General features: G+C 41.9%; 1 protein-coding gene and 1 pseudogene across 1 annotated transcript; both read right to left on the reverse strand.

Moving 5' to 3' along the window:
- Positions 1-6,924: 6,924 nt before the first annotated feature.
- Positions 6,925-15,292, reverse strand: LOC121806967 (annotated as a pseudogene).
- A 488-nt stretch (positions 15,293-15,780) lies between these two features.
- On the reverse strand, positions 15,781-17,068 carry LOC121806968 (metalloendoproteinase 4-MMP-like). The gene has a single exon (XM_042207147.1). The coding sequence runs from the start codon at positions 17,013-17,015 to the stop codon at positions 15,954-15,956; it is 1,062 nt and encodes a 353-aa protein (XP_042063081.1). The 5' UTR covers positions 17,016-17,068; the 3' UTR covers positions 15,781-15,953.
- Between the last annotated feature and the right edge of the window lie 8,066 nt (positions 17,069-25,134).

Genomic DNA, 25,134 nt, shown 5'->3' on the forward strand with positions numbered 1-25,134 from the left:
GGGCAGCAGATTTTCTTGCAGGTAGGGGGGTCCAGACCCCTGCCATCACTTACTATGATTCAGATACAGCGCCTCGGTACTTGAAGTTGCTTGTGAGGATGGACCAGCTGGGCTATCCGAACTTCAGATTCAGATATCGAGATGGATGAGTTCTTATTTTTGTTATGGATTTTGATATGTATTTCTTGTATTTCCTTTGGGCTTGGCCACTCCTTGGTCATCGCCCAAGTTATTATGTACTTTATTAGTTCGTTTGCTAGATGGATAGTATCCGGCTTGCGGGGACATCCTAGTAGCTTAGATAGGTTTTTTGATATGTATCTCTTTTGTGGACCAAGTCACTTTTGGGCTTGGTCAATGTACAACACTTTATCGTTTGATTTGATATGGACAGGTTGGGGGTCCGCCTAACCACCCTCCGTAATGGTGTTTGAAAAAAGAAAGCCCTAAACCCTAAATGAGCTCCCAAATCGAAATGCCTTTGATTTCTCCTCGCCGGCGAGTTCTACGGTCCCTGCAAGTGCTTTGGCATCCACCCGACGATCCTTGGGTGAAGCTGAACACCGACGGGGCCTTTACTAGCTCGACGGGACAGGCAGGCGGTGGGGGAGTGGTTCGTGGTTCAGACGGTTCCCTCCTGGGGGCCTTTTGCACGCCCCTCGTAGCTGGGTCGGCCTTCGAGGCGGAGCTCTTAGCTCTTCTTCACGGGCTGACTTTGGCTATGCAGTTCTCATCGCATGTTTGGGTCGAGATGGATGCTGCAGCAGTGGTCGCGGTGTTTACTTCAGGACACGGAGGAGCAGCGGATGTGAGACATCACATGGCTCGCATTCGCACTTTGCTCGCACAGACGCAGTTTATGTTCTCTCACATCTATCGAGAGGGCAACCGGCCAGCCGTTTTTTTTTTGCAGGTAGGGGGGTCCAGACCCCTGCCATCACCTTCTTTGATGCGGATTCAGCGCCTCGGTATTTGAAGCCGCTCGTCAGGATGGACCAGTTGGGCTATCCGAACTTCAGATTCAGATATCGAGATAGATGACTACTTCACATGGTTCGTGGTTTTGATTTATGGTTTTTTGTTTTCCTTTGGAGTTGGCCATCTTTTGGCCATCATCATTGTTGTTATTTTGGTGTATAGCTTTGTTATGTTTGTTTTCTCGTTATTTAGATGGTTAGTACCCGGTCTGTGGGGATACCATAGTAGCTTTGTTAGCTCTTGTGATTTGTATCTTTCGTGCAGACCGAGTCACTTTTGGGCTTGGATGATGTATGTTCTTTTGGTGATTTTTGATATATACATGTTGGGGGTCCGCCTTAACCCCTTGCCGTGATGGTGTTTGAGGAAAAAAAAATCCTAAACCCTAAACCCTAAACCCTGAACCCTAGGAGGTCGCAGGTTCGAATCCTAGGAAGTGCAGATTTGGGGGTTAATTTCTCCTTGGGCTTGTGGGCCCAGAATGACAACGAAGTGCACCTACGGGGTAAGACGCTTCACCTCCAACTGTTAGGTCGGGGGTCCGAGTCACATCGGAGGGTAGATGGGGAACCATCGTCGATCCTCCTAAAAAAAAAAAAAACCCTGAACCTAAAAACCGAACCATTCATGCCCTTGCATGCAAATCACACACACTAAAAACACACAATGCTCTCTAGCCCTTTGAAATTTCAAAATCCGATTTCGCCTTTTTTTCACGTTTTTTGTCCTTGTTTTTTCCATCCATCTTCTTCGTTTGAGTCTTAGAAGTTGTTCTACCATTTTTGTTTTAGTCTTCGTCGTGTTTTTGGCCGTTTTCCAGCCACTTTTTATTTTCGTCACTTTCTTTCTCTAGATTCCCGTCGACTTCTTCCCTATTTCCCGGCGGGTCAGGTCGCCGTTTCGTCGTGTCTGGTCTGGTATAGGGGTCTGTGAGGTGTAAGGAGTTGTTTCGCTGCCTCAGTTTGAAGTTTCGTCGAGGTCAGAAAAGCTCGAAGTTTCGCCATCAATGGCGGATCGGCCGCCTACCCTTTTGCCACCCTCCGTTCAACGGCTGGTCTCTGTTTTTGAACAAGAAACACATGCGGAAACTGAACAAGCCTCAACTGAGGCTCGAAATGTGGGTCTCCAACCGATTTTGGAGTTTGCCGTTGGGGCGGCTTCAAACATCTCCGATCATTCAATGTCGGCCGAAGAGCTTGAAGATGATGATTTACTTGATGATGAGGAGGAATATCTCAAAGAATTGGAGGACCAGCGACTCATTGATGCAAAAAACGGTCATTTTGAAGAAGGGTTTCTTCCTTCGATCAAGCTGACGGCGACGGCAGCGGAGGTTGCGGATTACATTGCCCAGTCATTTGCATCTGCTAGCATGTCTCTTGACACGTTCTTAGGTGAGGGGGACGGTCTGAATTACGGGATTCATGGGATTGGAGTTGAGGATTCATCGAAAGATGGTGGAATCGGAGCTGGTGGAATCGGAGTTGGTTCATGCGGGTTTGAACAGCCACCATGCAGACCTACTGACACTACCATGCATGACTCCATACCTCTTCCCATTGGGAATGCACAAGCATTAATGATAAAGGCTACACAATCTTTGACAAGCTCCAAGAATCAAGGTAACAACTACTCTACTTTAGGTGTGGAACGGCTGCTGTCAGATGTGCATGAGGAAATGAATGGAGAGACTGCTGCATTTCTAGACCTTGCTGAGAATCGATCCCTGGTGGAGCAGCTTCCCTTAATGGATCATCAAAATGGGCCTTCGGTTTTGGGCTCCGCCTCCTTTTCGCTGATCCAGGTTAGTCCAGCTTCTGGGCCTGCTCCTTTTCCTTTAATTTCTGCCCATACAATTAATCCCCCCCAGTCCATTTCAAAGACCCCTACTATTCTATCCCCTACAGCCCAAACCACCCAGCAACCCAACCCTCCACACCCATCAACCCAACCCAAAACTCAACAGCCCAAACTCCCATCACCCCCATATGAAACACGTTTCCAGAAGGCTAAAAAATTGCAGCATCAACACATTTTCAAAGTTCCTAAACCCCCAGCCCGATTCTCTGTTAATTCATCTTCTTCATCAAAAAATAAAACCAAAAAATCAAGCCTTGGAGCTTTATCTCAGTCAGCATCGGGAATGGCCGGAAGAGAGCTCACGGCTTACCTCTTTGCCGGGAATTCCGAACAGCAGCCTGCCCAGAAAACCACCACCATGCAGCCTTCCATTTCTGCCCAGAAATCTGCCACATTGCAGCCGTCTTCCTCTGCCCAGAAAAATCAGATTCGACGCCCGATTGCTCCAGATTTTTATGATGAAGATATGTTGGAGTTTCCTCCTCTTGAACTCACGGGACTGATTCACACGGGGGTCACCGGAGGGAGCTCTTTGCAAGGCAGTTCAGCGGCTGCTTCCTTGCCCTCTTAGCAGCCCCAAAATGCAGACAATCCATGGAAAAATTCTAAGAAAAAAGGACCGAACAGGGAGGCTGCCATTTCGGCACAAAATTCTCATCCCGACAAATCAAATGAAGGGCTACCTAACGTGCATTTTGCCCGCTCCATGGCGGATGTTCTTCGGTCGGGGCAGCCCGCGGAAGGTCCCATTTTGCTTGATCGTGAAACAGCCGATAAAAGAGGCGAAGTCCGCATTGTCGAAGGTAAACCTTGTTTATTTTTTTCCGCTAATGAGACTTCTCTTCTTGCAGGCTGTTTAGGTCCCGCCATCGTCGGCAAATTTTCACACTCCATCCCCCCTGCCCACCAAATCCAAAAGGCACTAGGTAATATGAAACTTGTTGGTGCTATGTCTTGGAATTTCTTGAATGCGAAGCATATTTTTATTCAATTATCTGATAAGAGTGATTATGTGAAATTATTGAATGGGCCTAACAACTCACATGTTTGGTATGTTGACCATCACCCGATGCGTGTATTTAAATGGACTCCTGATTTCGACCCTTTTTTGAAATCCCTATTGTCGCAATTTGGTGTAACATACTTGCTTTGCCTGTACACTTATTTGAAGAGTCGTCTCTTATTGCGATTGGTGAGATGCTAGGCAAACCTGTACAAGTAGATAGGGCCACTATCACTAGATCCCGCGTTTCATTTGCTCGCATTTGTGTCGAGGTTGATTTTTCGCGCCCTATTGTTGATGAGATTGATATCGATATTGCGGGGAAACATGTCAAGTTGAAGGTGAAATGGGACAAGATCCCTCTTTATTGTTCCGAATGCAAGCACGTTGGTCACTCGGCGTCGATATGCTATGCATCCGGGAGGCGGCCTATGCCTCCCAAGAGGGACTACTCCCAACGGCCGATCCCACAGAACCGGCCTCCTCCCAGCAGAGAGGGAGAGTCGCATCAGGCAGGCCCTAGTAGACAGCCTCAGGGCCCGAGGTACCAACCTTTTGCTAGCCAGCCTTCAGAGAGGCCACCCCCCAAGGTTGGACAGCCATCGCGTCAAGAGAGGCGCAAACATGGCATTGTGCTCAAAGAGCCGGCCCCTGGCCCCGTCTTACACCCTGGGCCTTCGTCAGCAGCCGCAGAGGGTTCACAGGCAGCACGGGATGATGGCTTCGTCGTGCCTATGACGAAGAACATGGCTAAGAACGCATCAAAGCGCGAGAGGGAGCGAAGGAGACGCCAAGAGAAGATGAAGGCGAAAGCCACCTTGGCGCGGACAGTGTCAGACGGAGAGGGACATCAGGGTATGGAGGGGGATGATTCCTCGTCAGGGAGAGAGCGGGCCTCTAGGTCCAGATCGTTTTCTATTACACGTGGTTTCGGATACGGACCTCTGGCGATGGTTTTGCATGGTGATAACATGTTCGGGGCTTTGGAGGATTTTCCCTCGGATGATGCCGAGGTTGAGATGGACAGCGATACCCACCAGGATCATATGAGAGTGGTTGTACCGAACACGAGGCTTGAATCCGACGATCCGATGCTACAGTACATTGGAGACACTTCCCCTCCCGCAGAGGGTCCTTCGAAGAAGGCGAGGCTTTCGGCCTCTGGAGCCTACTGAGTTTCCCATGACTTCTCACTTCATGATGTGCCAGACGCGCGCCGGTCATATCCCATTTGTCTTATGCCGATGACATTATCATTTTTGTCATCGGGTCCCTGTTGAGTGCTATGTTCAGACTCGCGGTATTTCTCTTGCATCCAAGTGTCTGTGTTGTGTCTCTTCCTCCAGAGGGTCCCTGTTGAGTGCTATGTTCAGACTCGCGGTATCTCTCTCGCATCCAAGTTTCTGTGTTGTGTCACTTCTTTTTCAGTCGAGTCTTTTCAGCATTTGTTTGTGTCGAGTCCGTTGGCGAGATCTGTTTGGGACTACTTCGATGGCTGGTTCCCTTACATTAGCACACACATTCACACGTGCACTGATATTGCACTTAGATTAGGTTTTTGGTGGAGGCCCTCTCACAGGGCCACCGTCTTGCACATCAGCTTCATTATTTCTTGTTTGGTATACTGGTTTATTTGGACGGAGAGGTATAGCTGCAAGCACCGCGGCGTTTCTTTTCGTTCCTCCCATGTTATTTGGCAGGTTGTACAGCATCTGCGGATCTTGGTGGCGGCGGGTGTGCTAGTCCGCCTTCATTGGCGCGGTTGCACCCCGGCCGTTGACTTCAGCCTTTGGTCCCTCCTCGCCGGCGAGTTTTGAGGTCCCTCAGTGTGCTTTGGCATCCACCCGACGATCCTTGGGTGAAGCTGAACACCGATGGGGCCTTTATCACCTCGACGGGACAGGCTGGCGGTGGGGGAGTGGTTCGGGGCTTAGACGGTTCTCTCTTGGGGGGCCTTTTGTACGCCCCTCGTAGTTGGGTCGGCCTTCGAGGCGGAGCTCTTAGCTCTTCTTTACGGGTTGACATTGGCTATGCAGTTCTCATTGCATGTTTGGGTCGAGATGGAAGCTGCAGCAGTGGTCGCGGTGTTCACTTCAGGACGCGGGGGAGCAGCGGATGTGAGACACCACATGGCTCGCATTCGCACTTTGCTCTCACAGCTGCGGGTTATGTTCTCTCACATCTATTGAGAGGGCAACCGGGCAGCCGATTGTTTGGCACGTAGGGGGTCCAGACCCTTGCCATCACCTTCTTTGATGCGGATTCAGCCCTTCGGTATTTGAAGTCGCTCGTGAGGATGGACCAGTTGGGCTATCCGAACTTCAGATTCAGATATCGAGATGGATGACTACTACATTGGGTTCGTAGATTTATTTTGTGGTTTTTTGTTTTCCTTTGGAGTTGGCCAACTGTTGGCTATCATCCTTGTTCCTTTTATGATGTTTACCTTTGTTATGTTTGTTTTCTCGTTAGTTAGATGGTAAGTACCCGGTCTGTGGGGATACCATAGTAGCTTTTGTTAGCTCTTGTGATTTGTATCTCTCGTGCGGACCGAGTCACTTTTGGGCTTGGTTGATGTATGTTCTTTTTGGTGTTTTTTTTATATATAGACAGATTGGGGGTCCGCCTTAACCCCCTGCCGTGATGGTGTTTGAGGGAAAAAAAACCCTAAACCCTAAAACCTAAACCCTAAAAGTCTGAGGATCCAAGCCCCTTAGCTCAAGTGGTTGAGGAGGGAGGCAAGGATACCGCGCCATCCTAGAGGTCACGTGTTCGATCACTGGGAGGCGCAGCTTGGGGATTAATTTCCCCTGGGGCTAGTGGATTCACTGGCCTGGATCCAGGAGCTGGGGGAGGTGAAAAAGCCTGGAACCAGGAGCTGGGGGAGGTGAAAAAAGCTTGGACCCATGCCTGGGAGGTCGGTGGACCCGTTGGTTCCCACCTTGAGAACGAGGCGCAGTTCGGTGGTAAGACGCTTCACCTCCGATCGTTAGGCCGGGGGTCCGAGTCACTTCGGAGGGTAGATGGGGAACCATCGTTGATCCTCCTTTATAAAAAAAACCCTAAAAGTCTGAGGCCAATATTTAATACCCATCATTTTCTGGGTCAGCTTCAATAGCATGGTTTGCTATCTTCATACCCATTGCAGCATTATTATGTAATTTACAAGAAGTTAGCAGAGAACCCCATATGCCCCCGGGGTAAACGGCATAAATAAAACAAGCGCTTCAGCCTCATCCAGATAACCAGATCGCCCATAAAGATCCACCATACATGCATAGTGCTTTAGTGTGGGTGCAATAGAATATTCCTTCATTTTGTGGAACATTGACTTGCCCTCATCAACTAATCCAGCATGAACACATGCTGAGAGTACTGCAAGAAATGTTAGCTCATTTGGTCTAACACCAGATTCTTTCATTCGTTGGAACATCTCAATTGCAGATTTTCCATATCCATGCATACCATAACAAAAAATCATTACATTCCAACATATGATATCCCTTTCACTTATTGAGTCGAAAATTTCTTTTGCCATATCAATTTGTCCACATTTGGCATACATATCAACCAACGATGTAGCAACAGAAACTTCACAGCTAAATCCAGCTTCTATGATATAATCATGAACCTTTTTCCCCTTTTCAAGAGATGCAATCTGAGCACAAGCAGACAACAAAACTGCTAGTGTTGCTTTGTTAGGCTTTAAGCCTCTCCTAATCATTACATCGAAAAGAGCTATAGCCTTGAGACAATTACCATTGTCAGTGTAAGATTTGATAAGAGAGTTCCATGTAGTAATGTCATGTGATGTGTGATTGAGTAACCTTTCTGCTTCATTCAACTTACTACATTTCCCATACATGTTTATCAGTGAATTAACAATTGTGACCTTCTCAAGCATCATTGTTTTTATCATACAGCAATGTATAGAGCGAGCAAAACAGATGGCTCCCGCTCTTGAGCAGGAAGAAATTACTGATAATAGACTGGATAAATCAGGTTTAATCCCTTGATGTTGCATTTGTCCGAAGAGCATTATACATTTACTATCTAATCCTACCTTTTCATAGCTAGACACCATTATATTCCAAGAATCTTTTACCTGATCGCGGCATTGAATAAAAATCTTCTCAGCAAGATCCACGAGGCCAAACTTACAGTACATTGACAATAACGAAATATGTACCTTCTCATCAATCATATTGTAACACCCGACTTTTTCTACCCTTTTTATTTGTTCTTGTAGTGAAATCGTTTGTGCACCTGAAAAATTCTTGCCTTTTTGTTTCGTTAGTCGAGAGAAGAATTTTATATTTGGACCTATTACAATTTATTCTTTTACAAGTCCAATTATTTTTTTTATCTTGAGTAAGCCCACCTAGTTTTGAACCCAAGTCAATTTTATTATTTCTACAAATCAGTTATGGAAGGGAGATTTAATAGTAGTATCTTAAGAGACGGATATACATGAAACCGCTGCAGATAATCTTTCCACCAACAATTAAGATCCACTCTTCCAAAAATATAGCAACAAGTATATCCCACGTTTTCACAATCTATCACCCACTTTCTTCAAAAAAATAAATATCTAGAGAGATACCAGAGGCAGCAGCAGCGACCAGTTTCGGCGGATGGAGGGAGGATTGGATTTCTATGAAATTCAAAAAAAAAAAAAAAAAACTAGAGAGAGGTATGGGAGTGAACGTCTGTAACGAGAGTGATTAGTAAAGATGAGTTCTTGGATTCCCAAAGCTTGAGATAGAGAAGTTGCTGTACAATCTTCGGAGAATTGTATTTGAAAAGATGAGGAAAAAGGCGAGGGTGGTGCTAGAGTTTCACGACGGTGATGACAGTGGCTCAGGCATCGCTGAAATTTTGTTGAGAAGAGAGGGAACGCAACAGCGAGACCAAAGATTCGAATGAGGGTTGGGGCGGCCGAGTTCCGGCAAGGACGACGGTGGCAGCAACCCGTTTGAAGGAGCTGCTCGATGGCGAGCTCACTGGACTGTAGTGACAGCGGAGTTCGCGACATCAGCGGCAATGATCGACGGAGGAGAAACTTCTCTGATCGAACAACAACGAGCAGCAGCAGCGCAGCAGGCTGTCCCGGCGGAGCAGCAAAGTCCGTTCAGCAGCGGCGGTCTCAGCGGCTGCAGCGGGGCGGCAACGATTCCGACAGCGGCGCGGAGGAGAGGCAAAGGCGGACAACAACTGATCCTTGGCCGTGGCGGCGGTGATCGATTAAAGGCGGTGTATCGGTGGCCGAAAGAGAAGGCGGTGCGGCGAACTCACCTCCGTGACTACCACGGCAGAGGTGCTGCAAATTTCAGTGAAAGGAAGATGAGCGCAACGGAGTCCAACGTCGAGAGTTTGAGACAAAGAGAGAAAGAAAAGAGGAAGAGGAATGGAGGCACCGTTAATTTCCCTCAAGTAGGATTCTGTTTGGAAAAAGGATGAAAGGAAAGGGACGATGGAGTATTTTATGAGGTATTTTTTTTTTAATGTTTTAGGCCATATGATTAAATCAAGAAAGTGGCCGATTCTATCAAATTAAAGAAATAAGTTGGGGATGTTATTAGGGAATTAAAGTTTGGGCCGGAGTACATTAAATCAATGGATGACTTCACGCACGCTTTTCAAGAACGAAATGGAGCACAAGTTAAGGCTTTAAACGAATGAGGTGGGCTTTCGAACTAAAATATTTTCAAGAGCTCTCGATTTCGTTTGAGCATCATTTTATGTGACGAAATTCTTTTTAACTGAGATTGCAAGTATTATTAATTTTATTCGATGATGATGTGATGTATGCGCTCAAAGTGAAATGATTTAAGTGAAAGTGATGTTATGTGATATATGTGTTGATTTATCGAGTGATTTGTGATTTGCTCGACTTGTTGATGTTGATGTTGATGTTGATGTTGATGAGGTTGATGTTGATGTTGATGATTGCTTAGTGGGGAGTGAGTCCCTACTATGAGTTTAATCGAATTCGGGTCCTAGCAAGGGTGCGTCCCTACTCGGACTAGTGTACACGATGAGGACCGTGAGTCATCGAGTGGGTTGGCCGGTTTTCGTGCTCGTGGTAAGTGGCCACCTTACACGGCACCCTAAAGAACAGATATGGCAGTTTCTTAAATAAATCAAGGAGAAATGATTGTGTTTTGAAATGATGAGGAAATGATTTGAGGATGTGACGAAGGTTTGTGCTTTTGAAATATTTTTAGTGCTTCTCGGCATTTTAAAGTGAAACCCGAGATTCACGAAATGATGGCATGATATAACTGTTTTTATAAAATTGTTTTGGCATTTGTTCACTGAGTACATCAAGTACTCTGCCCTGCATATGTTTTCCCTATGTGCAGGTTGAGCGTTGACGAGGACGGAGGATGTTGAGCATTTGGACAAAGACCGTATGCAATAAATGCTCCGGTTGCTATTGTGTCTTCATACATAGTAGTAGCCAACTCTCAAATGCTTCCGCTATGCCAAGTTATAAGAATTTCCTTGATTTCCTTTGAATTGTCAAACTATGTCATTCACGTTATGTACCTTCGGGATTTGAAACCCTGTTGATAAATGAAATTTCGTATTTCGATCGATATGTCGTACTTCTTTGATTGTTTCCCCTTCTTCCCCGCTTCTTAATTCCCCCATTAGTCGCGATTTTCCCGTGCTTCCTATCCTTAGGAAGTGCGGTCGTGACAGAATGGTATCAGAGCAATTTTTCTTTCCGCTCTGGACCCGAGAGTCTTTTTCAGTCTTAGTCTAGACTTGTTTCGCTAGACTAAAATAATAATGGTAATAATAATGATGATAATAATAATTATGCATTGAAGGCTCAACATCCCGACTCGTCACACTCAACCGAGAAAAAGGTAAGATGTTTTATGAGAATGTTTTGAGAAAGAAAGATGATGAAGTTTTGATGAGGAACGATGGATTGTTTGTTTTTACATGAAAAGATGAAAGTTGATGTTCAAGTATGTTTTGATTTTTGAGTCAAAGCTTGTACTTCAAAGTTGAAAGTGAGATGTTGAATTTTTGAGAAAAGTGTGAGTTTTGAAGAAAATGTTTTGATTTGAAAGTAGATGTGAAATGTGAAAGCGTTCTGTTTTGGGAAGTGAAATGTTGTGTATTGTACTTGTTATTTGAAGTATGAATGACTGGATATGTGATATTTGTTGATCTATGAGGTGGTAAAATGTTGTGAAATGAGAAATGTTTATGCAATTGATGTTGGACGTGATAATGAATGGAGTATGATTGATAATGTTATGAGATGTAGACTTCAAAGGCCTTAGATGTAGGCTAGTTATACGCGCGAACCGTAGTTTCGAGTTGAAATAACCTATCACTTTCCCGAGTGATGAAAATGAACGAGAATCTGGAAGTTTGGGGTGAACCCCTAAATTGTCAAGTCACGACGAGGCAAGGAGAGTGAGAGTGCGAATGGAGGCCGGTGAACCATGAAACTTTTCTTGGAATGGCGTGAAACGTTGGAGCAAGCTTGATGTGTGAACTATTCCCTACGTTTTCCCGGAACGACAAGAACACAAAGAATACGAGATGATTTCAAGAAGGGATGATGCGAAGTGCGGGATCTAATTTAATATAGTCTAATCTCGCGTAATTTATTAAAAGTGGCAGCGATGTGACTTTCAACTACAATGTTAATTAAACGACACGAGAAAGCTGTTTGGAAGACAAGATGATGGAGAAATTCTTTTTCGAAGGACGTAAGCAAATTTCGGGACGAAATTTTTGTTAAGATGGGTAGATTGTAACACCCGACTTTTTCTACCCTTTTTATTTGTTCTTGTAGTGAAATCGTTTGTGCACCTGAAAAATTCTTGCCTTTTTGTTTCGTTAGTCGAGAGAAGAATTTTATATTTGGACCTATTACAATTTATTCTTTTACAAGTCCAATTATTTTTTTTATCTTGAGTAAGCCCACCTAGTTTTGAACCCAAGTCAATTTTATTATTTCTACAAATCAGTTATGGAAGGGAGATTTAATAGTAGTATCTTAAGAGACGGATATACATGAAACCGCTGCAGATAATCTTTCCACCAACAATTAAGATCCACTCTTCCAAAAATATAGCAACAAGTATATCCCACGTTTTCACAATCTATCACCCACTTTCTTCAAAAAAAATAAATATCTAGAGAGATACCAGAGGCAGCAGCAGCGACCAGTTTCGGGGGATGGAGGGAGGATTGGATTTCTATGAAATTCAAAAAAAAAAAAAAAAAAAAACTAGAGAGAGGTATGGGAGTGAACGTCTGTAACGAGAGTGATTAGTAAAGATGAGTTCTTGGATTCCCAAAGCTTGAGATAGAGAAGTTGCTGTACAATCTTCGGAGAATTGTATTTGAAAAGATGAGGAAAAAGGCGAGGGTGGTGCTAGAGTTTCACGACGGTGATGACAGTGGCTCAGGCATCGCTGAAATTTTGTTGAGAAGAGAGGGAACGCAACAGCGAGACCAAAGATTCGAATGAGGGTTGGGGCGGCCGAGTTCCGGCAAGGACGACGGTGGCAGCAACCCGTTTGAAGGAGCTGCTCGATGGCGAGCTCACTGGACTGTAGTGACAGCGGAGTTCGCGACATCAGCGGCAATGATCGACGGAGGAGAAACTTCTCTGATCGAACAACAACGAGCAGCAGCAGCGCAGCAGGCTGTCCCGGCGGAGCAGCAAAGTCCGTTCAGCAGCGGCGGTCTCAGCGGCTGCAGCGGGGCGGCAACGATTCCGACAGCGGCGCGGAGGAGAGGCAAAGGCGGACAACAACTGATCCTTGGCCGTGGCGGCGGTGATCGATTAAAGGCGGTGTATCGGTGGCCGAAAGAGAAGGCGGTGCGGCGAACTCACCTCCGTGACTACCACGGCAGAGGTGCTGCAAATTTCAGTGAAAGGAAGATGAGCGCAACGGAGTCCAACGTCGAGAGTTTGAGACAAAGAGAGAAAGAAAAGAGGAAGAGGAATGGAGGCACCGTTAATTTCCCTCAAGTAGGATTCTGTTTGGAAAAAGGATGAAAGGAAAGGGACGATGGAGTATTTTATGAGGTATTTTTTTTTTAATGTTTTAGGCCATATGATTAAATCAAGAAAGTGGCCGATTCTATCAAATTAAAGAAATAAGTTGGGGATGTTATTAGGGAATTAAAGTTTGGGCCGGAGTACATTAAATCAATGGATGACTTCACGCACGCTTTTCAAGAACGAAATGGAGCACAAGTTAAGGCTTTAAACGAATGAGGTGGGCTTTCGAACTAAAATATTTTCAAGAGCTCTCGATTTCGTTTGAGCATCATTTTATGTGACGAAATTCTTTTTAACTGAGATTGCAAGTATTATTAATTTTATTCGATGATGATGTGATGTATGCGCTCAAAGTGAAATGATTTAAGTGAAAGTGATGTTATGTGATATATGTGTTGATTTATCGAGTGATTTGTGATTTGCTCGACTTGTTGATGTTGATGTTGATGTTGATGTTGATGAGGTTGATGTTGATGTTGATGTTGATGTTGATGAGGTTGATGTTGATGTTGATGATTGCTTAGTGGGGAGTGAGTCCCTACTATGAGTTTAATCGAATTCGGGTCCTAGCAAGGGTGCGTCCCTACTCGGACTAGTGTACACGATGAGGACCGTGAGTCATCGAGTGGGTTGGCCGGTTTTCGTGCTCGTGGTAAGTGGCCACCTTACACGGCACCCTAAAGAACAGATATGGCAGTTTCTTAAATAAATCAAGGAGAAATGATTGTGTTTTGAAATGATGAGGAAATGATTTGAGGATGTGACGAAGGTTTGTGCTTTTGAAATATTTTTAGTGCTTCTCGGCATTTTAAAGTGAAACCCGAGATTCACGAAATGATGGCATGATATAACTGTTTTTATAAAATTGTTTTGGCATTTGTTCACTGAGTACATCAAGTACTCAGCCCTGCATATGTTTTCCCTATGTGCAGGTTGAGCGTTGACGAGGACGGAGGATGTTGAGCATTTGGACAAAGACCGTATGCAATAAATGCTCCGGTTGCTATTGTGTCTTCATACATAGTAGTAGCCAACTCTCAAATGCTTCCGCTATGCCAAGTTATAAGAATTTCCTTGATTTCCTTTGAATTGTCAAACTATGTCATTCACGTTATGTACCTTCGGGATTTGAAACCCTGTTGATAAATGAAATTTCGTATTTCGATCGATATGTCGTACTTCTTTGATTGTTTCCCCTTCTTCCCCGCTTCTTAATTCCCCCATTAGTCGCGATTTTCCCGTGCTTCCTATCCTTAGGAAGTGCGGTCGTGACACATATAATTCCTCCTTATGATAAAACTATGGAGTGCCTTCCCTTCAGAGACTCCCAATGAATTAGCGAAACCAGAAACCAAACAACTAATTGCCATTCCATCAGGATGTAAACCAGTAGCTTGCATCCTCAAAAATATATCAAAGCATTCAACAATGCACCCTAACCTTGAAAAGACACCCATGACTGACGTCCATGATAATAGATCCTTATCTACAACTTCAGAAAAAGACATACGTGCATCCTCAACACTACCACACTTGAAATACATTGACAAAATGGCAGACTGAACCACATTTGAGGATACAAATCCTGATTTTAGAGCCAGCATGTGCAAGCACCTACCTTCAACCAAAGCACACAAGTTTCCACAAGCTTGGAAACCCCCTTCTAATGTTCGGAAATTCAGCTTCTCACTATTGCCACCAGTTCTATGCATCTCACAAAGAAAGTGAAAACCTTTCTCACTCTCGCCATTCTGCACGTGCCCTATCACAAGTGCAGTCCAAACAACCACATCTTTAACAGTAGTTTCATCAAACATGAGAGATGCATAGTCCATAGTTCCACATTTCGAATACATATACACGAATGAAGCACCAACAGCAGAGTTTCCATCGAAAAGATTCAGTTTTGAGATTAATCCATGAAATTTCATGCCAATAGAAAGCGATTGGAGTTCAGCACAAGCAGAAACAACCATTGGTATGGTAAATTGTGTAGGCAAAATGCCAGCAAACCTCATCTTGGAGAAGAAGTGAATGGCTTGCACATGGCCCCCATTAGAAAAATGGGTTTTGATGATGGAGTTCCAAAGAAAGTGGTCTGTAAAAGTGAGGGAATCAAATACTTTGGTTGAATTATGGGACTGTTTGAGGGACGCATAATATGCTATCAGCTTTGATGCGATAAATTTATTGTGTGCGTTACCGGTTGTTATGATAGTGGCATGGGCAGATAGAAGGGTCTTCTGGTCCAAGTAATCGGTAGTAAGGAAATAGTCAATGTGTTTGATAAGGTAACTCGATAGCGAATCGACAATCGAATTAGATGAATGGAGATGTTTGTGGAGCTTCGGGAGTGTGAATACAAACATTGAGGGTGGGAGGAGCTACGAAATATACAAGGGGAGAAGCTTGAAGAAGGAACCTCGTGAAGAAGTGAAGCTTGAAGCAGAAACCTCGTGAAGAAGTGAAGAAAAAGAGCGGTTGATCTCATTCTGATTCTAGGGATTCTTTCCGATTTTGATTATTGAAATGGGAATGGGAATGCAAGGTTAATTGCGACAAGAAGAATCTGAGGCGATTACGAAGAAGAAGATAGTGTGTGGAGATGGTGGCCGTTGCGGCGGACGTCACCGGAGTGCGTAGCAGGAGCAGGATTTCAGAGAGGTTTCTAAACGTGCGGGAGAGAGAAGAAGAATGTGAAGAGACGTATGTTGGACTTGTGATGTGACGTAGATTCAAGAATAGGCCTAATTATAGAGATTTAGTATAAAACTGGGCCTGCGTATTCGATAGACAGTCCAGGCGAAGTGAAAAGTCCAAGGTAATTTACTCATTTTAAAGTTACTTATGGATACTAGTGAGTATGCGTTAATGAATAAATTAATTATTTTAGTCATATACAATTTAATTCTCAAAATATTAACTAGTCATTATTATATACTTGAATCAGTCAATGAAATAGGAGTACTTGGTTCGCTAAGATCAGAGAAACAGAACCAAGATGCAAGTAGAGAACTCTTGAATTAATTATTTACAATTCTAAATTATTTGTAAAATAAAAAAAAATCACAATCCTAACCAAAGTAAACACGCCGCCAGTGGCATCAGTAGCTGAGGATCCACAGCCCAAGCCGAAGACATGTCGGATTCCAAGCGAGAGTCGTATCTGTAATTGGGGTTAGACCCGTACAAGGCCTGGATCCCGTCTACGTCATCCTTCCGGAGCCCCACTTTCCTAGTTCTCGGGCTCAAACTCGGGTACATAACAGCCTCCTTGACGGAGGAGTGGGCCAGGCCTAGCACGTGCCCAATCTCGTGCGTGGCCACCGATTCCAGGTCTATGGCCACCTTAGACCGTTCCGCCTCAAAGTCCACCGCCCACCTCTCCGCCGCGTCCAGGTGGAACCGCCCGTTCTCCGGCGAGAACGCGTGGGCCAGCACCCCCAGTATCCCGTCGAACGCCTCCCCGTCCCCGTGGTCCCCGCTGTACCACCCGATCCTTATGTCCGCCTCGCCGTAGTCCTCTGCCTCCGTGAAGTTCACCGGGATCACCGCCGACCACCGCCCAAACGCCGCCGCGAACGCCGCCCTTATCTCCGGCATCCCCAAATAATCGATCACGTAACCCGGCGAGAACGCGTATGTGAGCATCATCGGAGCATCCCTCACCCACCGCGGCTTCCCATAGAAGTACGCGAACCGCCGCGTCGTCTTCAGGCCGGCGTTGGTGATATCGCCGACTCCGCACCTCGGCGAGACGATCACCTTCATCGTGGTGTAATCGAGCCTCCCCGTCTCAGAAATCCCCAAATTCTTCTGGTATTGGATCAGAGCCTGCTCGAATTCGTCGTCGAAGATATCGGTTAGGTTTTGATGCTCCGGCGGGAGGTAGCCGAAGCGGGTGAAGTAGCGCTTGAGGTCGGCCATGCCGTCGGGACGGCTGCCCTTCTCGGCGTCGATGAAGCGGGCGAAGGTGTGCCATGTGTTGTTGGCGAAGAAATTGGTGAGGTTTCCGGTGATAGAGACGGGGAGGTAGGTGGCGAGGATGGGCGGCGGGAAAAGAAAGACGAGGAGGAACAGGGAAATTGAAAAAGGGGGGCGGGCAATATAACTGAAAAACGGAAACATGGTTAAGGTAGTTGGTCTTGATTTTTTGCCTTGGGATTCGGAGAGAGATTGGTATTCTGTAATAAGAGTATTTATGTGAATAGAATATACAATTCTTTTCTTAGTATGTTAATCTAAATTTATACCAGTACTAGTATAATTTAAGAGCTGATTAGGTTTTATTTAGCTGGGCTTAGTTCACCTAGATAAGATCGATGAGCAACTAATTAAAGTTAAGAAGATTCTTTAATTTGGCCGGGTCTTTTCCGTTCTGAGATTCCAAGATGGGAGAGGCTTTGACATTTACACTACTTTGGATTTTCTTCCTTTGTTATACGCATACATATTCAGGGATTTTAAATTTTGTGGGTAGAGTAAGAGTTAATTATGGTATTTGAATGATAGATTTGATGAATAAGCTTAGTTTTTATTCCTCCTACGTGAAAAGGAGTTTACACTAACATGTGTGCTTATCACTTCAATTCTTGTGGTATTTTATTGGGAAATAGATGTCAATATATAGGCTTTTTTTATAAAGAGATTTCAGAATATGGATCTCAATTTGCTGACCTTTTGAAATTTATGATTTATATTTTGAATTTGTCCTCTTCGTAAACCCAATAATCTAAACTTAGATTCATACTCACACTAGCTTGCAAAACTGTCTTGAATTTCAAGTGTATGTCTCTTTGTTAATCTCTTTTCTTATGAGCTAGTAATAAGTATGTAGGAAAAATGAAATGGAAAATATATCTATAAGACTATACCTGGTGGAGTATAATGTTTATTCTAGTTATGGCTTTTGTTACAGATATGGTTTGAAACTTTGAAGGACATAGGGATTTTGTATCATAATAGTAATAAAATAAAAGTGTGCGTATATACTCTAATATTTGGTTCCATTTACTTTATTTTTATGCATTCCAAATAGGAGTATATGATTTCATGTTTATAAAACTTTCAATATCTTTAACTTCCACTGACGAAGTTATATAAAATAAAGACTTTGGCTTACGTTCTCGAATGAAAGATATATTAGTATGCGTACGTGTTTAGTTGTATAACTGACCTTTTTTTTAACTAAATTCTCATGAAGGATTTAGGAACGAAGGTGAAAATTTTCTGAAATTTGGTCACTTATGTTATCAATCCCTTATAGGAGTGTATAACAAGTCTTGATTTGATGATCGAAAATTGAAAGGTGTGTGGGCTTTAACGAGGGGTTGATTTATATTTGTTGGATAAGATAATCTATTTCTACCTAAGCAAACACCTACTTCGACTTGGACTCTAGCATTCTAGTTTGTTGGGAACGGTTTTATTAGTTAACCAAATTGGTGTATAATGTGCTCTCGATCGTGAATGCGTCACTTTGTGTATTTAGACACATGAAACGCTTCAATTGGGTTTTTTAATTGGCTGCATATAGAGAGTATTACTTCACTTCAATTGGGTTTTTAAATTGGCGGAAGATAGAGAATATTACTTCATTCGTCTCTGATTAGAAATCTCGTTTTTTCATTTTGATCCGACCACGAATTGAAGTTTTGATTTACTTTTACTATTAATGACAGTAATAGACATCATATTTCACCAATTCTTTATATTCATATTTCCTTTGTAATGAATATATATAAGTGGGACTAATATTTCATTATTTTTTTTTATATTTCTTGAAATTTGTATAAGAAATAAATGAGATTTTTAATGACTAATGAATATACTATTACTATATAGTAGTACTAATAAATAGAAGTAGAAAGAGTATTATATAAAGGTGCGTAAGAGAGAGTGACGTTAGAGGCGCAAGTTTCTTTAGTTTCACTTTCATTATTTGAATCTTATATGCCTTTTGATTTCGAAGGGTGTCATTTTTTACAATCAGTCTTCCGTTTACTTTTTTCTTTATTTTGCTTGCCATAAATATATGTATTTAAAATTACGACCACCAACTCCAACCACTAATATTCACCAACGAGAGTTCTTGAAAGTCTTATTTGGTCACTCATAAGTTGAATTGCCGCGAAATGGAGTAGTAATTAACACCATATTTAATCAAATTAATCATAACTCCTTAGAAATATTTTTACCTGCGAGTTGATGATGTCCCCTCCCCACCCACAACCAAAGTGGATTAATAAATTAATTTGTGGGATTTGATTTATTTGACATGCTAATCAATTAAATTATATAGAGAGTTTTGTTATGTTGTTAATTACACATAACTACTACTCCCTCCGTCCCGCACTACTCGCACTTATTTCCTTTTTGGGCGTCCCAAGTTACTTGCACTCTTTCCATTTTTAGTAAAAAATTTCACCTACAGCCGTCATTTTTGACTTTCCTATACTCTCATTCCTTAATCTCCGAGCCGAAAAGGAAATGAGCGAGTAGCCCGGGACGGAGGGAGTACTACTTTCTTCGTTTTATTCCATAATAGTTGAACGTTCCATAATAGTATAATCGTTTCATTTTTGTAGTAAAAGTAAAAATATTTCTTATCACCTACTTTACGCTCTTTTACTTTATTATTTATTCATCTCTCCATCTTTGTCCTTTTCTACTTTATTCTTCTTTTATATAACTCACTTAGCACATTTTTTTCTTAAATTGCGTGCCAAAAAGAAATGTTTTCACTATCGTGGAGCGAACGGAGGGAGTACTAAATTTAGTCCATCCAATCTAAAATAAAAAATTGATACTATTATTATCCTTTTCAATTTATTTAATATTTTTTTTAGATTTAAAATATAGTCTACGACGATTCACTTAATATCTTTAGGGATCTAATTATTTCTTAGATACATCCCAATATACACGTATCTAAATCCAGTCCCTTTTTCAATTGTATAGTTACAATTTTACTACTACTACTATTTATATCCGAATTATATCCGAATATAAATGGGATGCTTATAATTTAAACTTTCCTCCCTTAAACATATTACATACTTCCTCCGTCCGCAAAAAATAGAGCACATTTGTCATTTTTGATTGTCCACAAAAAATATAGCACATTTAAAAAATGGAAGTTTTCAATAACTTCTCTCTTACTTTTTTCTCTTCTCTCTTATTAATAATATGAACCCTACATTCCACTAACACTACTTCTCTCTTACTTTTTTCCATTCTCTCTTACTTTACCAATTTCACATCAAAACTCGAACCATTCACAATATATCCTAATTTTCGTGGACAGAGGGAGTATAATTTTTTGTCCGTCATAAAATATATATGCAATATTAATTTTAAATTGAAGGTTGAAATGTTATCTTTAATTACATTTAAAATTATGAAAACAATTTAAACAAATAACGATGATCATTTGAAATTTAAAAAATTATATTTTCTCGATCCCTCTTCTCTATAAAATCATTTTTTTCTCATTTCTCTCAATTTTGTAGTTTGATTTATTTCGTTTTATTATGTTTTGTTTCCTACTTTCTGGTTTCCTATTTGATCCTTTTATTTTGACACACACTTGTGTGAGCTCTCCCTGGTGGTGAGCAATACCACCAAGTATATATGATCTGAATTCAGTAAGTTTTATAGAATTAAGTCCTAATTATATGGATTGATTTACTATCTAATATTTAAATAATCATATTATTTATTACTCATTTTGTTATGTAAAAATAATAATAGTTGGGTCAACGAAAGGAACTGCATTTAGGATAGCGTGGAATATCAGAACTCTATTGGGAAAAATCATATAGTCATATAATTTACAGTCAAGACTATTTATTTGATTAGGCAGTGGACGGCCACCGGTTTTTAGCATATATAGTTGTTTTTTCTCTTTCAGAACATGGAAAAATAATTGTTGATTAAAAACAAAATATGATCTCATCTTAAATATGGTTGATCTCATTATGATATTGTAGCCTAAATTTATAATTACTACAAATACTAGTATTTATTTTCATTTTTTTAATAGCTGGAGCTAAACTTTCAGCGAACAAATAAATTGATTTAATTTGACATTTAAAATAAAATAATAAATCAACGAATTCATATATTATCAATAAATATGATGAGATAAACACTAATAGCGTCTCCAGCGGTTTTCCCTTATCATCATGCCCCTTACTCATTGCCCCACCCCACACTATTTTTTTTACCAATTCCTTATTTGAGACAACACCGGCAGCCATTTATCTCTTGGATATTGGTCTCTAAAATTATGAACTTTGCCAAAATTTGGTATTTCCCATCAACTTTGAAATTGGTCAATAATATCATAAACTTTGTTTTTTATTTGGTATTTCCCAAACTCACTCAAATAAGATATTTTCATCAAAATCTTATTTTACGTAGGCAATCGTGATACGTATTATGATATTTTAAATCACGTTTTAAGTTCATAACATGTAGGATAATAAGTCACGTTGATTTAATTGTGTCAAGTGTGATAAAAAAAGTCTCGTAAGTTAGTCAAATATAGTAATAGACATGTCGTGGGAAATACCAAATTTTAAGCAAAGTTTATGGTTTTAGGGACCAATTTCCCTTATCTCTTAACCATATTATCCCTCAATTATTTATGGTTCGACCACTTCATTTTTTATAACAACCCAATTTAATTAAAATTGAACATTATATTTAAATTATAAAAATATCATTTCATTTATAAAATCGAAATATAATTAAAATACTAAAATTAAAATTTATTATAGGCCACAAAATACTTCATCTTTAAATGAGAGGCTTCGGCTACTCGGTGTCACAAATGTGTTCTATTAAGTATTCCTCTGAATGCTGCGCATAAAGAATCTGTTTGGGTTCTTGTGACATGTTAGGTGTCTTTACGAAGGTCGGCCATCAAATACCATCGGCGAGATAGTACCCCCATGTTGTATTTTCGGCCGTTGACCATGAAGGATATCGCCAATGCTCTATCGTTGAAAACATGGTTGAAAACGTTGGATAAGTTGAGCACGTTGATATCAAGCAGTTGCTAGTTACGGGGACACCGAAATATGCACACTAAACCTTAAGTACGCCACCATCCATGCCATGGGCAATTCTTCCATTGTCAATGCATGCAGTAAATGTTGTCAAGCATTTTGGGGAAGCTGTGGCGTTGTTCGTGAAGACAAAGCAATTGTTGGAAATCGTAGGTGGTGAGTCTCCGAAGGTATTCCGTATCGAAGGATTCGCGAACACCTCTGCAAAAACTTTTCAAGCATTCACATCCAGTGGTGTCCGTAGAGTGCAAATACTTGTCGAACAGATCCGACGTTTGCGCAGTAGCAAGCTGTCAAATTGCGAACATACACTTTTGCACTGTCGTAATACCCTTTCGACCGACAGTGTAAATTCATTCGTGAAAGAAATCATCACGAGTTGTTATGAGCCAATTTTTGTGTCTTGGTTACTAGCCAGTTTACCGTGTTTAAACAGATTATATACGTAAATTAGTTGTTAAATGTGCAGGAAATAGTATAAATTCACACAAGGGGTGTTGAAGGCAAAAGAAGTGAAAAAACAGCAAAAAGTGTGCAAACTGGTCAAGAGGCTACGTCTTGGAGACAGACCGAAGAAGAAGCCGCCAACTGATCAAAGAGAACAAATGGCTCACTAATATGGCAAATTGGACGAGAAATGAAGAAGAAACAAGAAGAAGTTGAGCATAAGAGTGCAAATGTGTGTTGAGGCTTGTGACTCGTTTGTCATTTCCTTTCCATTCATCTTGGTCACTTTAATGTCGACGGAACAACTCTCGAGGCACTTATGTGCCAAAACTCTCATCTCACATTGCCCCATGTCGTTTCTGGTGTAGCTATCGCCAGCGCTGACCTTCGTCCTCTTCGGACCGCTAGCCTTGTACCCCACTTGGAATTTGGTATATCCCTGACAAGGAGCTAGACGTTGTTGAACTTGAACTCGGAAAATATACCGTTTTGGGAGTACGTCTTCATAACCTTGTCGCGGATGTCTTCCAAACTCTGGCCGTTGCCCCATATCCTATGAGTGTTGTGGTAGATGGATGAAAATTTGCCAATATCTGTATTCATTCGTTCCCAATGGTCGTCAAAGCACTTCTTTGTCCACCCCAGCTTCGAGGCGTTGTACCTCTCCTCGATCCGCCACCAGAACCTGTTCACCTCCTGATTGTTGGCGAAGATTGGGTCCTCGGAGATGTTGACCTAACACTTCACCAGAGCCATCGACTCCTCGGGGTGTAGTATTGTCTTTTGGTCTTCCCCTCGGGCGCGGGTTGAGACGTTTCCGATGCTTTGCCCTTCCCCTTTTGTCGTGTCTAGGGAGCAGGAGCCTCCTTCTGAGGGGAGTTTGACGGCTCCAAGTCAAAGACTTCGTACTCGTCGGTGTTCAAGTTCGGATCAACGACGAACTCGTGCAATGGCTGATACACTTCGTCAACATAGTTAAAGTCATTCCCCTGGCATTGACAAAATTGGTAGAAGACGGCAGTGAAAGCGAGTCATGGGTCTGCCACTTGGCAAAATCAGGGGACCACAGAGAAACATCGGTGTTCTATCGGGATTTGTCAGTTTTGGAAAACCGCCAGGATTCTTTTTTGCTTTATAGAGAGAAAAATGAGATGAGAAGGGATTGGAGTGAAAGAGGTGAAGAAATAGAGTAAAATAGAGGGTATTTAAAGAGAAAAAGTTGGGGGGGGAAATGGACATGGATTGGTGGATTTATCGGTTGTCGGCGTGTGATAGTGCCAATCGGCGCGCCCTATCTTTGGGGTGTATGGGACGGAGGCATGATCGGCGGTTGAGCTACAATAGGGCCAATCTTTTCGCCGATTGGGTAAGGCGGAAAGATCAGCCCTATTGTGAGTGGCTTTAAGTCGTTAACTAAGGGACATACCTGCAACCATACATCATTTACAATCTCATCCATTAACTATTCATGAGTCTCACTATTTCATTTCTTTTTTATCTTATTTTTCCAACCAATTTAATTTCGATTAAACATTACTCCCTTGTCCGACATTAATTGCCACACATTTCCTCGTCCCCAAATAATTGACACATTTACTTTTTACTACTATTTTTGTAATGGACCCACATTCTACTAACGCATTCACTCACATTTATTACATGATTGAAATGCTAAAATTACAAAAAATGATAAAAAAAATTTAAAAAGTAAAAAAATGGTAATATTTGGGAAGTGGGAAAAAAATCAAAAATCATAAATGATAAATCACATACGGTTAAAACGACGCACACTCGCGGGGGAGGAGGTGAGTGGGTGTCACTGTGCGCTGGGGGAGCCCCACGTTGCCATAGGCGCGTGTCCTGCCTGATCGGGACCTACCGTTAGCAGAGGGAAACCCTCTACGACGGACCAACCGCAACGACATCCCATCGGTGACCCGTCCACCGAGACAAGCCAGCCTAATGCGGAGATCACCGTTGCGGGTACTCTAAGAAAACTCTTCTTTTTTCTTTGCATCTTTAAAAATGCTCAAATTGATTTTGAGGAAATAGAGAAAACAAGAGGAAAAAATCCTAGTATAAAATGACGTCCAATGCCGGCTAAGTCCACAACAACTTTCTAAATAGTCCCGACAAGCCACTAATGTAAAATTTTGCCACATCAGGTAATGGATGGGAAATGATATCCCGATCAAAGTTCGTGATACTATTTATGAAGTTTAAAATTTATGAAAAAAAAAATTACATTTATGTTCATGATATTAGGCATCATTAACCAAAAAAAGATATTGCCCATTAATTATGAATTCTTTCACGCCTCTAGTAAAATAGTGTAGCACAGCTATATTTTCTTTCCGGAAAAATCCATGCATTCTATATTCCTTTCGTAACTTGTCACATAAAATTACTGATGGCAATATACTTAAATACAAGAAAACTAGAAGTACTAATTAGATGGTTGTTAGAGAATCCAACAATGACTGGACCGAAAAATTCAGGGTATGCTTCTAAACACACCATCCATATCAGGAGCAAAACCTTTTTCTTTTTGTTTCTCAAACTCACGAAAAAATAAAGAAAGAAGGAACCAAATCAAGATCCTTGATAATTTTAGAAACCCTTGTGTCTGAATGATCAAACATAAAAAAATCTATTGATCAATGGAAGAATGGCCCTTTTTGTTCATTTATAAAAAATGGCCCTTTCTGGCAGAAAATTGAGGTGTT

The sequence above is a fragment of the Salvia splendens genome, chromosome 6, assembly GCF_004379255.2.
Source record: "Salvia splendens isolate huo1 chromosome 6, SspV2, whole genome shotgun sequence".
Classification (NCBI taxonomy): Eukaryota; Viridiplantae; Streptophyta; class Magnoliopsida; order Lamiales; family Lamiaceae; genus Salvia; species Salvia splendens.